The sequence below is a fragment of the Lolium rigidum genome, chromosome 3 (assembly GCF_022539505.1).
Source record: "Lolium rigidum isolate FL_2022 chromosome 3, APGP_CSIRO_Lrig_0.1, whole genome shotgun sequence".
NCBI classification, from domain to species: domain Eukaryota; kingdom Viridiplantae; phylum Streptophyta; class Magnoliopsida; order Poales; family Poaceae; genus Lolium; species Lolium rigidum.
This window is the reverse complement of record NC_061510.1, coordinates 169818061-169835066: the sequence shown is the minus strand read 5'-3', so window position 1 is coordinate 169835066 and position 17006 is coordinate 169818061. Positions and strand designations below refer to the sequence as shown.

Here is a 17006-nt window from a genome sequence, read left to right as displayed (position 1 = left end):
CAGCCTCCACCACCTTGCCAGCACGAAGCTGGGGCACCGCGCTTTGCTTCGCCTGTCCCGCCGGCACGGCCCGCTGATGCTGCTCAAGCTCGGCGAGGTGCCCACCATGATCGCGTCCACCCCTGAGGCTGCCATGGAGGTGCTGAAGACAAACGATCTGGCCATGGCGACCCGTCCGAGCGGCCCCACGCTGGACATCGTCAGCTCCGGTGGCAAAGGCCTCCTCTTCGCGCCCTACGACGAGCACCGGCGGCGATGCGCAAGGTGGCGGCGTCGTCGAGCTTCTCAGCACGAGGCAGGTGTGGCGTATCGAGTCCATCAAGCAGGACGAGGTGGCGTACCTCATCGAGTCCGTCGCTGCTGCACCTTCGGTCTTCAACCTCGGCAAGGCGCTAGCCAATCTGACGAGCAACATCATCGCGAGGGCGGCCTTCGGCGGCAAGTGCCCGCAGCAGGAGGAGTACCTCCGGGAGCTCAACAGGATGACTATGCTTCTGGGAGGGTTCAGCCTGGTGGACCTGTTCCCGTCGTCTCGGCTGGTGCGATGGCTGAGCGGCAACGAGCGCGACATGAGAGGAGCCACGCCCGGGTGCACAGAATCCTGGGAGACATCATCGAGGAGCGCAAGCGGAGGAAACCAAGCACCTCTGGCATAAGAGACGACGAGGACCTGCTCGACGTGCTTCTCAGGCTGCAGAAGGAAGACACTCTCCGCTTACCCGTGACGTCGGAGATCATCGGCGCCCTCATCTTCGTAAGCGAACCCTTCCTCATAGTATCACTTTGGAACAAACATTGAAGCTCCCAGAATATATATCAGTATCATGATTCCAGGACATATTTGGAGCTGCTACCGACACCACGGCTGCTACGTTAGAATGGGCCATGGCGGAGCTCATCCACAACCCGCAAACGATGGCAAGGGCGAAACTCGAAGTCCGAGAGAGGCTGGGAAAGGGCAGATCCACGGTCACGAACGCAGACCTCCGCGACCTCCGCTACCTCCGGATGGTTATCAAGGAGACGTTAAGGCTTCCATCCGCCGCAGCGCTGATCCACCGGGCAAGCCTGCAAAATTGCCAGGTCATGGGCTACGCCATACCAAAGGGCACCCATGTCACCATAAACGCCTTCGCGGTAGGGAGGGACCCGGCACACTGGGGGGAGGACGCGGAGGAGTTCAGGCCGGAGAGGTTCGAGGAGACCGGCGCCACCAGCGTGGAGTACAAGCAGGGGGCACAGATGGAGTTCATCCCGTTTGGAGCGGGCCGTAGGCAGTGCCCCGGGGCCCTGTTCGCCACCTCCACCATCGAGCTTGTGCTGGCTAACCTCTTGTACCACTTTGACTGGGCGATTCCGGCTGGGGCAGGCCCGGAGACACTGGACATGAGCGAGGTGTTGGGGATCATCTTGCACGCCAAGTCCAGCCTCTGCCTGGAGGCGGTCAGAAGCTCGCCATCTACAGAAGTGTCTGTGTCTTAGAAATGGTAGCTAACATCCCAAAAGCTCTACTGGTTGCGCAAGCAGGCTGTAATAACACATAATGTCCATCATTTTCAAATCTCTGAACTATGTACTCCATCAATTCATTTTAAGATGAGTTGCCCCAATACTATGTTTATTTATTTTGCTATTTATTTAAGAAGATTTGTGCTTCCATAGACCCCCAAATTTTAAACAGTGTAAAACGTTTCAGTCTTGTGGGTCTATGGAAGCACATGCCAATAATTTGTAGCTCCCAAGCTCCACTGATCTTGCTTTCTATTTATTTTATTTTGAAAAGTTCATTTTAAAATACATGTCTCCAAATATTCTGATAAGAAAACAGACAAGTGTATAGTTTGTACGACCAAGGTTTCATCCAAATATCTTTTCATATGTGATATGCACAAAAAAGACAAATCTTTTGTAAGTTAAAAATGAGTTGTTTTTTGTCTTTCCAAAGCCACGATTTTTGTGTAGCCTACAATATAGTGCTCCCTCTGTTCCATAATTCTTGTCGTTTGTTTTAGTTCAAACTTGAACTACAATCATGACAAGAATTATGGAACAGAGGGAATAACATATTATCTAGCACAACTCTGCAGATATGTGAATAGCATGTGTATGTATTCACTTTTTTTTCTTTTTTTGAAACTTTCAAGATACCATTTTTTGAATGCCAGCAGAATCATGCAATTATTTGTAATATATCAGCAGACTCTGCTGCTCCATATATGCGAAAATGCTAAGCATGAAAAGACAAGCGTTACCACTATGAGTAGCTACAATCTACTGGTGGGGAGAACAAAACGTGTAGATAAGAGATTTGTATGAATAAAGTTGTTTCAAACACCTTTTTTCATGTAGTATCAATTCTCACCTTTTGAGAAAGAAATAAGTCTTCGGATGTAATGTCACCGGCGGTCAAATGCCCCCATGATATTGTTCAAGATTGATGCATGGTCCAGCATTTGACCAATACGCATGATGGAGGAGAAAGGGATGTAAACATAAGCAGGATTCCATCCAAAACTAGAGCTAACGATTTCTGCACCAAGCTGTAGAGTTGCAACGGGGAGGGAAATGCTTATATGGTGGTAACAGGAGGGAAGTGCTTTAGTCCCTTACCAAAATCGCTAGCTGCTGTTGCAGTTAAAGCCATGATTAAGACTCTAGGGACGTTCTGATTGAGCCATACGAGACCTTGGTAATCTGGACAGAAGTCATGTCCCCATTGACTGGTATAGAAATGAAACTCAGCATTCAGCGATGTGGCAGGAAAAAACTGCTTCTGAAAGAATCAACACAGAATGCTAGATTTAGGCATTACCTTACACAATGAGCTTCACCAATATAAATCTTGCTAGCAATCCCTATCAGAAGGTACAGTTTAGAAAGGAAAAATTCTAGTACAGGAAGTAGCATTTCGGCAATGTAATATAAGATCAGTACCCTATGGTGTAAGCCTCTTAGGATCTCCATAAAGTAGATTCCTGCTATTATTTCCTGTGTGACTTAAGGCGTGCCATTTCTGCAAGAACATGAGAACTTGAGTTACAAAACAAATGTTACGCTTTTTTAAAGCCGTACGCTGCAAGAAATATAGGGAAGAAAATTCAGCAATAAGGTACACTAGAGATCAAATGAGCTAATAATACTTCACCTAAGCTCTTGGATAACCACATATGACTGAGGATTCAAGAATGCTGCTTGTATCCAAACTTGAATGTTAATGCAACAACCTGATCCTGGACAAGTGACGATGTGAAAATGGCAAAGAAAATTCGCAATGACTGGGTGTAATGATGCAGGGAGCTGCAACGGTGTAAATACAAATGAAGTTTCTGGGTCTTGACATGAAGAAAGGTTAAAAGAACACAGTAGAGCAAGGAAAAATTTAGAGCAAGGCAAAATTTTCCGAATGATAACACAAGTTCTTTAAACGTTCACCCCTCAATCAAGAGCCCAACTGACATCCTTTTTTAGGACTATGTTTTGCAATGTGAAAAGACACAAAGCCAAACCGGTCGAACCAATGCTTTGCCATGAGTACGCTCTGAAGGAAGGCTGGTATTTTTTTACAATTCTGTGTGTCACTGAGTTGATATTGTGAAGCTTAAATTTTCCGTGCATCATCCAAGTTGCATGCAAGGTTATGGAATTCGGTTAGAAAATCAACAGTACTCTGAGAAAGTATGACAAACCCACAACTGACCAAAGGCTACGCAGATTGTGGTTATAAAAGTAATGCAAATTGCTGTACCTTATTGAGACTCACCTCACTAAGAATAGGTTACTCTTGCAAATGCTTAAACAAGCCTGCATGGAAGGAAAAACACAATTCCCAAAAGCTAAACCCAGGAAAGAATAGGTCTGTGGTTAAGTTTTCATCGATCAATTGATGTATGACATGTTTCTTAATTGAATTAATACTAGATTCCAATTTCTTAACGATGATGGCATGTGAAACATTAGCAGGCACGTATCGGATAACATAGCATACCTTGAAAGTACTAAAATGGATTAAGCAAATGAGCATGAAGGACAGAAAGTTGCAGGTTGTCACGAGATAGCAAAGAAGATATGAAAGCTGATCTTTCTTGTTTGCAGCCTATACAGTTAGGGAAATACTTTTGTACTTACATGCATGGGCTATACAGTAGTATATATAACATGACCGTATCGTTTCAATTTTCTTACTACTACACTTGACTGTTATACAAAAATTATATTAATAGCTTACCCAGAAAAAATGGCCAATTAAAGTATGACATGGTTCTTGGTTGAACTAATACCATTTCATTTTAACCCTTTTGCCCCTTTCACTACAACACTAACCCTGTTCAATGCTAATGGCACAATGAAGACATCCTGCCAAACCCCAGCATATCTTCAAAGTTCAAACTATCAAAAGTGGGTCGAGGGTCAAGGACAGAACACTGTACCTAGTTATGAGGTAGAAAATGTATGTGGAAGGTAATTTGACATGCAATCTATACAGTTATGTAGTTTCAGTTTCCCATCTAACAATGAACACTCAATATGGAAAATGCCATTAACAGCTTATACAGAAGAAATGGGTAAACCACACAAAAATACACATAAAGAGAAGAAATACAACTGGAATCTAAATTCACACTTAGATATCTTATACTAACTCCTTTCGCAAAAACAACATGCATCTTTTTTCTGAATACTGAAGTAATGTTAACTTTGACCCAGCTTCTAGAAAAGACTATTGACAACTCTAATACTATGTAAATATAATATGAAAATTAGTTTCATTATGTATTTAATGATACTGATTTGACATTGAAGATGCTAATAGTTTTTTATAAACCTGGTCAATCTTGACATTGTTTGACTTTGACCAAAATCTATAAACCTTCTTTTGAGAAACCCTGTCACCTTCTAATCCATAATAAAAAGTGACCGAAAATAGTAACACAAGGTTAAAAAAGATCGACTTTACAACATATAACATAACTCTTCAGTCTGTTTACAAAACCAAATGGTCAGAGAGGCAAAAACATTAACAGCAACGTGCAATCCTGATGCACCTTTTTCTGCCCAGGTTGATTGCTTCCTACACTGATTCCATCAAACTGGAACCAGGAAGTTTCTTTAAACCACTTTCGTTAGTGCTAGCCCGTAAATTAGCAGATTCATTCCACTGTCCTTCCTGAGCATACACATCTGAAATTAAAGCATAAGTACCTGGGTTCTGTGGTCCGTGCTCAAGGATCTCTTTGCTAATAGTATGTCCAAGCAGTGTATTTCCGTGAGTTCTGCAAGCAGAGAGTAGAGCAAGATATATATTGGATTTATCAGTTAACAAGGATAGCTTTAGAAACTTGTATCCTTCTTCCAAATGCCCTGCCCGGCCCAATAAGTCAACAATGCAACCATAATGCTCTTCTTGGGGATGAACTGAATACACTGAGGTCATTGACTGAAAAATAGACCAACCCTCCTTAACAAGACCAGCATGGCTGCAGGCAGAAAGCACAGAAGAGAATGTTAACTCATCAGGCTTATTTTTTTTCTCTACCATCTTCTTGAACATTTCAAGAACCTTAATATAATATCCATGCATCCCATAAGCACTGATCATTGTATTCCATGAATCCAGGTTTTTGTGCTCCAAACTATAGAACAAAGCTTCTGATAAATCCAACCTTCCACATTTAGCATATGCAGTTATCAAAGAATTTGTTATAATCGCATCTTTCTCAATAAAGGCATGGTAAACAAAACAATGTATTTGTTTTACACCCTTCAGATGCCCAAGCTGAGAAACGGCCTGAACTGCATAGGTAAGAGTGATGGAGTCAGGCTTCTCCCCATGTTGCTGCATTAATTGGTGTAATCCGACCACCTCATCTCCTTGGCCCAATGATAAGAATCCCTTCATCATGGCTGTCCATGAAACCAAGTTTCTCTTTTCCAATGAATCAAATACAATCTTTGCCGCAACTATTTCTCTACAGATTGAATACATATGTAGAATCTGATTTGCAATGCCCATATCTGAAGAAAAGCCATGTCTAATTGCGACCCCGTGAATCCACCTCCCTCTTACTAAATCTCTTTGATCAGCAAAAGCTGCAACCAGGCAAAGAACAGTTGCAGAATTTGGTGCAATGCATTCCTTCATCATGTGATTGAGTAATGCGGTGGCCTCCTCTGCCATGCCGTTTTGCAGATAACCATATAGCATCGCGTTATAGGAGACTGTGTCTTTAACCGTCAGTTGATCAAAGAGATGCCTTGATCTTGCAACTCTTTTGCACTTGGAGTACACCTCGATAAGAGCAGTGGTCAAAACGAGATCCATAGGTATAGTTCTTTTCATCAAGTAGGCATGAATACTAGCTGCATAGCCAGAATAGCATAGCTCAGCACAGGCAGAAAGAACACTTGCAAAGGTTACTGAATCTGGAGTTACTTTATGGTCATGCAGCATTACAGAAAAATGCTGGATTGCATCCCAACTCTGTTGAGTTCTGATCAGACCAGAAAGCACGGCATTCCACGAAGCCACCGATCCGTTTGAATTCTTCAAGAGGGCAGATGCCAAATGATAAGCTTCACATCGAGCATACATGTCAACAAGGCTTGTCTCTAGGACTTCATCTGAGACACCAATTCCTCTCCTTATGGAATAACAGTGCACTGATTTACCCTCTCGGATTGCTTCCAAATTCCCAGCAACTTGCAATAAGCTTACGAGTGTCACACGGTTTATTTCCAGGCCATTCCTTATCATATCACCGGCAATTTCGAATGCATTCCACGCAGTCGAATCCACAACATCAGAATAAGCAGAGATCATCGAAGTGTAAGCAACAATATCCTTGTCGGAGATGTCTTCGAACACTTCCTGTGAATCATCCATCTTGCCAAGCTTGGAGTACAACCCAATGAGGGAGGAACCGACAAATTTATCCGCACTCAGGCCAAGCTTCAGAGAATCTACATGCAATCCTTGTCCCAGAAACAAATTCCTGAGCTCGGTGCAGCTCTTCAAACCAAAGGTAATAGTTTTTCCATCCAAACAAATCCGATGCAACTTCAATCTCCTGTACAAAGCAATCACTTCTTCCAAATAACCAGCTCTAAAATAATCGACCATGGCAGAATTCCATAGTGCAAGATCATCATTTAAAATCCTCTGAAAAACAAGCCTTGAATCTGGCAAGGCTCCTAAATGTGCATAGGAGCCAAGAATCTTAGAGCCAAGTGCCACATCCCAGCCAAATCCGTGAGCCAAAACACGAGCATGGAGCTTCCTCAGAGACCAAACATCAGCACAGCTCTGGACCAGCCGAGCAAACTTTTCGATGTCGCCTATCTTACTAGTAGAACCCAACGCTGTACCGGCGGTAGATCCTGATAGCCTCTTAGGCGGTTTCAGCACAGCAACCTTATCGAACTTTGAAACAGCCTTTCCAGAAAGTTTTCTTACTAGAAGCATTGCTAGCATCCCCGTGGCTGTGCAGGCAGGCAAATGAGGAGCGACAAAACGGCCGCGAATTCAGTAGCATGATTTATCTTACGCTGCACCTCCTGGGACAGAACATACACATGAACCCAATCAGCGGCAGAACATAGATAATCAGCGAGTTGAAATGTTACAGCATAGAACTAGTGCCAAATCACGTCGGAGTCAAAGCTAAAAACAGTATAAGTTCTGACGACTGTACCGTAGTATTCGTGCGCCACGCGACCTGTCGCTCGCGAGCACCGACACCTCCGCCGGCAGAGGCAAGCCGCTGCTTATTGACCCCGACGATTGCAACTCCAGGCGTGGGGCAACGCCTGCGGGGCGGCTGCAGGCTCAATTTCGCGCGACGCTGGAGAAGGGAGTAAATCTCGGTAGCCTCTCCGTCTCCGGCGCTGGCGAGGCGACCTGCTGGCGGCGGCGCGAGCGCCGGTGGCTTAGATAATTAGGCTTAGGGCCCGTTCGGGAGCCCTCCACAACAATGCTACACTTCCGGGCCTGTTGGGTTACGGGGATCACGTCCGAATAGGTTGCTGCGTGAAATCCAGCACTCGTCGGCCCAACTCACAAGTATTTGTGTTCGGCAACGGACCGATTTTTTTCCAGGATTTTTTTAACATGGAACACATATACAGTATATTCTTTTATTAAAGCACAGCTAAATCCTTTTTTGCGAACTGAAACTTATATTACTCAAATCAGGAATTAAATCTTGGTAGCACAAACTTGCTAAACCATCTGGGCCAGAGCAAAGCCATAAAACCGTATCGACAAGAAGTTCTAGCGGTATTGGCTAAAAAATGACTAGAGCTATTCTCACTATGATTAACATGAGTAATATAAGTCTGGTAGACTTTCAGTAGAGACTTGATCTCTTCTTCCATTGGTGCGTGACCGTGAACGGACCGATCCACACCTTCAGACCTCAACATCTTCGCCATCTCAAGACAGTTAGTTTCAACCAAGATCGGCAAGTTACACCAATTCATGCTAAGCGATAAACCTTCCATGATCGTATGTAATTCTGAGCCCAAGGGATCTCTGCATGACTGAAGTTGTAAACACGCCGAGAAGATAATGTTACCACCATGATCTCGTGCAATCATCCCTGCTCATGCATCTCAAGTAGGATCGAATGGTCCGTCAACATTGAGCTTACACCACCCAACTAGTGGAGGCGACCAATGCACAGGTGGTTTAATAATATTGTAATCATGCTCATGAAAATGTTGCTCATCCGGATAAAAGATATAGTTGCCATTCATGATATCCACGGTAGCATGACACTTGATATTTATTAGGACTCCAGATAGCTCACTAAAAAACGACGAGATAGCTCATGGTAGCAACGGTATATCATGGACAACTTCATTGCGGACATTACAGATACGCCATAGGATTAGCAAGATCATACATATTTCATTGCTTGAAGAGTCTCTTATTAGATTGAGCACCCACTCCCACTCGATCCATGTATTCACAATTTTCTCTGTGGGTGGAAGACGCTGATGTCTACGCACGCTTCTATTCCTGTAGACAGTGTTGGGCCTCCAAGAGCAGAGGTTTGTAGAACAGCAGCAAGTTTCCCTTAAGTGAATCACCCAAGGTTTATCGAACTCAGGGAGGTAGAGGTTAAAGATATCCCTCTCAAGCAACCCCGCAATTAAGATACAAGAAGTCTCTTGTGTCCCCAACACACCTAATACACTTGTCGTATGTATAGGTGCACTAGTTCGACGAAGAGATAGTGAAATACAAGTAATGTGGATGATTATAAGTAGTAATTGCAATCTGAAATAAAAATGGCAGCAAGCGAACATGTAGCGAGAACTTGTTGGAAACGGTGTTTCAATGCTTAGAAACAAGGCCTAGGGATCATACTTTCACTAGTGGACACTCTCAACAATGATCACATAATTGAATAAATAAATGCTACTCTCAAACACTCTCTTGTTGGATAACAAACACCATTCATTGTGTAGGGCTGCAAAAGCACACCTCAAGCCGGAGTAAACAAGCTCCACAACGTCATAAAGGAATCACACACGATGCGCACACTGTCACCATCACACCGTGGAGAGTGAATCCGGAGTTCATATTAAAGTAACCTCTAGAGTGCATAATAGACAAGAGTAACATCTACATATTCAACTAGATTACAAAGCTCATGATCACATAAAGATCACACCATGGGAGAGAGAGATGAACCACATAGCTACCGGTAGAGCCCTCGGCCTCGGGGAGAACTACTCCCTCCTCATCATGGGAGACAAGAACGGCGATGAAGATGGCGATGGAGTCGATGGAGATGGATTCCGGGGGCACTTCCCCGTCCCGGCGGCGTGCCGGAACAGAGACTTCTGTCCCCCGAACTTGGCTTCGCGATGGCGGCGGCTACGTAACTTTTCGTGGAATATGAATGATCTTTTTAGGTTTTTCGCGACGGAAGGAATATATAGGCGAAAGGGCGGCGCGAGGGGGTGCCCGAGGGGCCCACCCCATAAGGCGGCGCGCCCCCCCTCTTGGCCGCGCCAGCCTATGGTGTGGAGGCCGTGGGCCTCCCCCTAGCTTGCCCTTCTGGCTCCGTGTGCCCCTCAGAAAAATAGGAGGTTTGTCTTTTGTTTCGTTCAATTCCGAGAATATTTCCTGTGTAGGATTTCTGAGACCAAAAACAGCAGAAAACAGGAACTGGCGCTTCGGCATCTTGTTAATAGGTTAGTACCGAAAAATGCATCAAAATGATATAAAGTATGGATAAAACATGTAGATATTGTCATAAAACTAGCATGGAACATAAGAAATTATAGATACGTTTGAGACGTATCAAGCATCCCCAAGCTTAGTTCCTACTCGCCTCGAGTAGGTAAACGATAAAAAGAATAATTTCTGAAGTGACATGCTACCAACATAATCTTGATCAAAACTATTGTAAAGCATATGAGATGAATGAAGTGATTCAAAGCAATGGTCTATAGTTTGCTAACAAAAAGATAATGGCTAAACAACCGAATCATATAGCAAAGACTTTTCATGAATAGTACTTTCAAGACAAGCATCAAAAAGTCTTGCATAAGAGTTAACTCATAAAGCAATAGATTCTTAATAGAAGGTTTTGAAGCAACACAAAGGAAGATTTAAGTTTCAGCAGTTGCTTTCAACTTTCAAGATGTATATCTCATGGATAATTGTCAACACAAAGTAATATGATGAGTGCAAATAAGCAAGTATGTAAGAATTAATGCACACAGTTGACACAAGTGTTTGCTTCTAAGATAGAAAGAAGTAGGTAAACTGACTCAACATAAAGTAAAAGAAAGGCCCTTCGCAGAGGGAAGCAGGGATTACTCATGTGCTAGAGCTTTTTATTTTGAAAACATGGAAACAATTGTGTCAACGGTAGTAATAATTAATATGGGTTATGTATAAAACTCCCTATAAGTTGCAAGCCCCATGCATCGAATACTAATAGTGCCCGCTCCTTGTCCTAATTAGCTCGGATTTCCATGGATTATCATTGCATTACATATGTTTCAACCAAGTGTCACAAAGGGTACCTCTATGCCACCTGTACAAAGGTCCAAGGAGATAAATCACATTTGATTTCTCGATTTTGATAGATCTCAACTTGAGGACATCCATACCGGGACAACATAGAAAACAGATAATGGACTCCTTTTTTATGCTTTAAGCATTCAACAACGTATAATATTCTCATAAGAGATTTGAGGATTAATGTCCAAGCTGAAACTTCCACCATGATACATGGCTTTGGTTGGCGGCCCAATGTTCTTCTCTAACAATATGCATACTCAAACCATTTCAAATCATGGAAAATCTCCCTTACTTCAGACAAGAAGAACATGCATATCAACTCACATGATATTCAACAAAGGTGTGACAGGTTGATGGCGTCCCCAGAAACATGGTTACCGCTCAACAAGCAACTTATAAGAACTAAGATACATAAGCGACATATTCTTTACTACAATAGTTTTTTAGGCTACTTTCCCATGAGCTATGTATTGCAAAGACAAGGAATGAATTTTTTTAAAGGTAGCACGCAAGCAATTTACTTTGGAATGGCAGAAAAATACCACATAGTAGGTAGTTATGGTGGACACAAATGGCATAAGTTTTGGCTCAAGGTTTTGGATGCACGAGAAGCATTCCCTCTCAGCACAAGGCTTTGGCTAGCAAGGTTGTTTGAAGCAAACACAAGTATGAACCGCAGTAAAGCAAAACTTACATAAGAACATATTGCAAGCATGATAAGACTCTACACTGTCTTCCTTGTTGCTCAAACACTTTTACTAGAAAATATCTAGACTTTAGAGAGACCAATCATGCAAACCAAATTTCAACAAGCTATACGGTAGTTCTCCACTAATAGGTTTAAACCACATGATGCAAGAGCTTAAACTTGATCTACTTGAGAGCTCAAAACAATTGCCAAGTATCAAATTATTCAAGACAATATACCAATTACCACATGAAACATTTTCTGTTTCCAACCAAATAGCAATAAATGCTGCGGCTTTCAGCTTTTGCCATGAACATTAAAAGTAAAACGAAGAACACAAGTGTTCAAATGAAAAAGCGGAGCGTGTCTCTCTCTCACACAAGGATTGATAGGATCCGAATTTATTCAAACACAAACAAAAATAAAAGCACACAAACGTCTCAAGTAAAGCACATAAGATGTGACGGGATAAAAATATAGTTTCACTAGAGGTGACCTGATAAGTTGTTGATGAAGAAGGGGATGCCTTGGGCATCCCCAAGCTTAGATGTTTGAGTCTTCTTGAAATATGCAGGGATGAACGGAGCATCCCCAAGCTTAGAATTTTTACTCTTCTTGATCATATTATATCATCCTCCTCTCTTGATCCTTGAAAACTTCCTTCACACCAGACTCAAAACAATCACATTAGAGGGTTAGTGCATAATCAAAAATTCACATGTTCAGCGAGGACACAATCATTCCCAACACTTCTGGGCATTACTCAAAGCTTCTTCATCTGAGCATGTTAAGTGCCTCGAAAATTCGTCTTTACGGACTGTTTTGTTTTGACAGATTCTGCCTTTTATTTCGCATTACCTCTTTTACTGTGTTTGAGTGGATTTCTTTGCTCCATTAAATTTCAGTAGCCTTGAGTAATGTCCAGAAGTGTTGGGAATGATTGTGTCCTCGCTGAACATGTGAATTTTTGATTATGCACTAACCCTCTAATGTGATTGTTTTGAGTCTGGTGTGAAGGAAGTTTTCAAGGATCAAGAGAGGAGGATGATATAATATGATCAAGAAGAGTAAAAATTCTAAGCTTGGGGATGCTCCCGTGGTTCGTCCCTGCATATTTCAAGAAGACTCAAACATCTAAGCTTGGGGATGCCCAAGGCATCCCCTTCTTCATCAACAACTTATCAGGTCACTTCTAGTGAAACTATATTTTTATCCCGTCACATCTTATGTGCTTTACTTGAGACGTCTGTGTGCTTTTATTTTTGTTTGTGTTTGAATAAATTCGGATCCTATCAATCCTTGTGTGAGAGAGAGACACGCTCCGCTTTTTCATTTGAACACTTGTGTTCTTCGTTTTACTTTTAATGTTCATGGCAAAAGCTGAAAGCCGCAAGATTTATTGCTATTTGGTTGGAAACGTAAAATGTTTCATGTGGTAATTGGTATATTGTCTTGAATAATTTGATACTTGGCAATTGTTTTGAGCTCTCAAGTAGATCAAGTTTAAGCTCTTGCATCATGTGCTTTAAACCTATTAGTGGAGAACTACCGTAGAGCTTGTTGAAATTTGGTTTGCATGATTGGTCTCTCTAAAGTCTAGATATTTTCTGGTAAAAGTGTTTGAGCAACAAGGAAGACAAGTGTAGAGTCTTATCATGCTTGCAATATGTTCTTATGTAAGTTTTGTCTGTACTCGGTTCATACTTGTGTTTGCTTCAAACAACCTTGCTAGCCAAAGCCTTGTACCGAGAGGGAATGCTTCTCGTGCATCCAAAACCTTGAGCCAAAACTTATGCCATTTGTGTCCACCATAACTACCTACTATGTGGTATTTTTCTGCCATTCCAAAGTAAATTGCTTGCGTGCTACCTTTAAAAAAATTCATTCCTTGTCTTTGCAATACATAGCTCATGGGAAAGTAGCCTAAAAAACTATTGTAGTAAAGAATATGTCGCTTATGTATCTTAGTTCTTATAAGTTGCTTGTTGAGCGGTAACCATGTTTCGGGGACGCCATCAACCTGTCACACCTTTGTTGAATATCATGTGAGTTGATATGCATGTTCTTCTTGTCTGAAGTAAGGGAGATTTTCCATGATTTGAAATGGTTTGAGTATGCATATTGTTAGAGAAGAACATTGGGCCGCCAACCAAAGCCATGTATCATGGTGGAAGTTTCAGCTTGGACATTAATCCTCAAATCTCTTATGAGAATATTATCTCGTTGTTGAATGCTTAAAGCATAAAAAAGGAGTCCATTATCTCGTTTTCTATGTTGTCCCGGTATGGATGTCCTCAAGTTGAGATCTATCAAAATCGAGAAATCAAATGTGATTTATCTCCTTGGACCTTTGTACAGGTGGCATAGAGGTACCCTTTGTGACACTTGGTTGAAACATATGTAATGCAATGATAATCCATGGAAATCCGAGCTAATTAGGACAAGGAGCGGGCACTATTAGTATTCGATGCATGGGGCTTGCAACTTATAGGGAGTTTTATACATAACCCATATTAATTATTACTACCGTTGACACAATTGTTTCCATGTTTTCAAAATAAAAAGCTCTAGCACATGAGTAATCCCCGCTTCCCTCTCGCGAAGGGCCTTTCTTTTACTTTATGTTGAGTCAGCTTTACCTACTTCTTTCTATCTTAGAAGCAAACACTTGTGTCAACTGTGTGCATTAATTCTTACATACTTGCTTATTTGCACTCATCATATTACTTTGTGTTGACAATTATCCATGAGATATACATCTTGAAAGTTGAAAGCAACTCACTGAAACTTAAATCTTCCTTTGTGTTGCTTCAAAACCTTCTATTAAGAATCTATTGCTTTATGAGTTAACTCTTATGCAAGACTTTTTGATGCTTGTCTTGAAAGTACTATTCATGAAAAGTCTTTGCTATATGATTCAGATTGTTTAGTCATTATCTTTTTGTTAGCAAACTATAGACCATTGCTTTGAGTCACTTCATTCATCTCATATGCTTTACAATAGTATTGATCAAGATTATGTTGGTAGCATGTCACTTCGGAAATTATTCTTTTTATCGTTTACCTACTCGAGGGCGAGTAGGAACTAAGCTTGGGGATGCTTGATACGTCTCAAACGTATCTATAATTTCTTATGTTCCATGCTAGTTTTATGACAATATCTACATGTTTTATCCATACTTTATATCATTTTGATGCATTTTTCGGTACTAACCTATTAACAAGATGCCGAAGCGCCGGCTCTCGTTTTCTCGCTGTTTTTGGTCTCAGAAATCCTACACGGGAAATATTCTCGGAATTGAACGAAACAAAAGACAAACCTCCTATTTTTCCGAGGGGCACACGGAGCCGTAAGGGCAAGCTAGGGGAGGCCCACGGCCTCCACACCATAGGCCGGCGCGGCCAAGAGGGGGGGCGCGCCGCCTTATGGGGTGGGCCCCTCGGGCACCCCCTCGCGCCGCCCTTTCGCCTATATATTCCTTCCGTCGCGAAAACCCTAAAAAGATCAGTCATATTCCACGAAAAGTTACGTAGCCGCCGCCATCGCGAAGCCAAGTTCGGGGGACAGAAGTCTCTGTTCCGGCACGCCGCCGGGACGGGGAAGTGCCCTCGGAATCCATCTCCATCGACTCCATCGCCATCTTCATCGCCGTTGCTGTCTCCCATGATGAGGAGGGAGTAGTTCTCCCCCGAGGCCGAGGGCTCTACCGGTAGCTATGTGGTTCATCTCTCTCTCCCATGGTGTGATCTTTATGTGATCATGAGCTTTGTAATCTAGTTGAATATGTAGATGTTACTCTTGTCTATTATGCACTCTAGAGGTTACTTTAATATGAACTCCGGATTCACTCTCCACGGTGTGATGGTGACAGTGTGCGCATCGTGTGTGATTCCTTTATGACGTTGTGGAGCTTGTTTACTCCGGCTTGAGGTGTGCTTTTGCAGCCCTACACAATGAATGGTGTTTGTTATCCAACAAGAGAGTGTTTGAGAGTAGCATTTATTTATTCAATTATGTGATCATTGTTGAGAGTGTCCACTAGTGAAAGTATGATCCCTAGGCCTTGTTTCTAAGCATTGAAACACCGTTTCCAACAAGTTCTCGCTACATGTTCGCTTGCTGCCATTTTTATTTCAGATTGCAATTACTACTTATAATCATCCACATTACTTGTATTTCACTATCTCTTCGTCGAACTAGTGCACCTATACATCCGACAAGTGTATTAGGTGTGTTGGGGACACAAGAGACTTCTTGTATCTTAATTGCAGGGGTTGCTTGAGAGGGATATCTTTAACCTCTACCTCCCTGAGTTCGATAAACCTTGGGTGATTCACTTAAGGGAAACTTGCTGCTGTTCTACAAACCTCTGCTCTTGGAGGCCCAACACTGTCTACAGGAATAGAAGCGTGCGTAGACATCAGCGTCTTCCACCTATAGAGAAAATTGTGAATACAGGGATCGAGTGGGAGTGGGTGCTCAATCTAATAAGAGACTCTTCAAGCAATGAAATATGTATGATCTTGCTAATCATATGGCGTATCTGTAATGTCCGCAATGAAGTTGTCCATGATATACCGTTGCTACCATGAGCTATCTCGTCGTTTTTTAGTGAGCTATCTGGGAGTCCTAATAAATATCAAGTGTCATGCTACCGTGGATATCATGAATGGCAACTATATCTTTTATCCGGATGAGCAACATTTTCATGAGCATGTTTACAATATTATTAAACCACCTGTGCATTGGTCGCCTCCACTAGTTGGGTGGTGTAAGCTCAATGTTGACGGACCATTCGATCCTACAGGAGATGCATGAGCAGGGATGATTGCAGGGATGATTGCACGAGATCATGGTGGTAACATTATCTTCTCGGCGTGTTTACAACTTCAGTCATGCAGAGATCCCTTGGGCTCAGAATTACATACGATCATGGAAGGTTTATCGCTTAGCATGAATTGGTGTAACTTGCCGATCTTGGTTGAAACTAACTGTCTTGAGATGGCGAAGATGTTGAGGTCTGAAGGTGTGGATCGGTCCGTTCACGGTCACGCACCAATGGAAGAAGAGATCAAGTCTCTACTGAAAGTCTACCAGACTTATATTACTCATGTTAATCATAGTGAGAATAGCTCTAGTCATTTTTTAGCCAATACCGCTAGAACTTCTTGTCGTACGGTTTTATGGCTTTGCTCTGGCCCAGATGGTTTAGCAAGTTTGTGCTACCAAGATTTAATTCCTGATTTGAGTAATATAAGTTTCAGTTCGCAAAAAAGGAT

The 17006-nt window shown here is 42.4% G+C and overlaps 1 protein-coding gene, 1 long non-coding RNA gene and 1 pseudogene across 2 annotated transcripts; 1 reads left to right on the top strand and 2 right to left on the bottom strand.

The window, feature by feature from the left end:
* Positions 1-76: 76 nt before the first annotated feature.
* Positions 77-1673, top strand: LOC124702686 (annotated as a pseudogene).
* Positions 1146-4367, bottom strand: LOC124702688. Its single transcript, XR_007002595.1, has 4 exons — positions 3146-4367; positions 2935-3013; positions 2813-2855; positions 1146-2720 (listed from the first exon to the last, which is right to left on the bottom strand). It is a non-coding gene; the product is annotated as an uncharacterized LOC124702688 (long non-coding RNA).
* A 4-nt stretch (positions 4368-4371) lies between these two features.
* LOC124702685 (putative pentatricopeptide repeat-containing protein At3g01580) lies at positions 4372-7872 on the bottom strand. Its single transcript, XM_047234846.1, has 2 exons — positions 7689-7872; positions 4372-7551 (listed from the first exon to the last, which is right to left on the bottom strand). Exon 2 carries the CDS (start codon positions 7466-7468, stop codon positions 5069-5071), a length of 2400 nt encoding a protein of 799 aa, XP_047090802.1. The 5' UTR covers positions 7469-7551; positions 7689-7872; the 3' UTR covers positions 4372-5068.
* Between the last annotated feature and the right edge of the window lie 9134 nt (positions 7873-17006).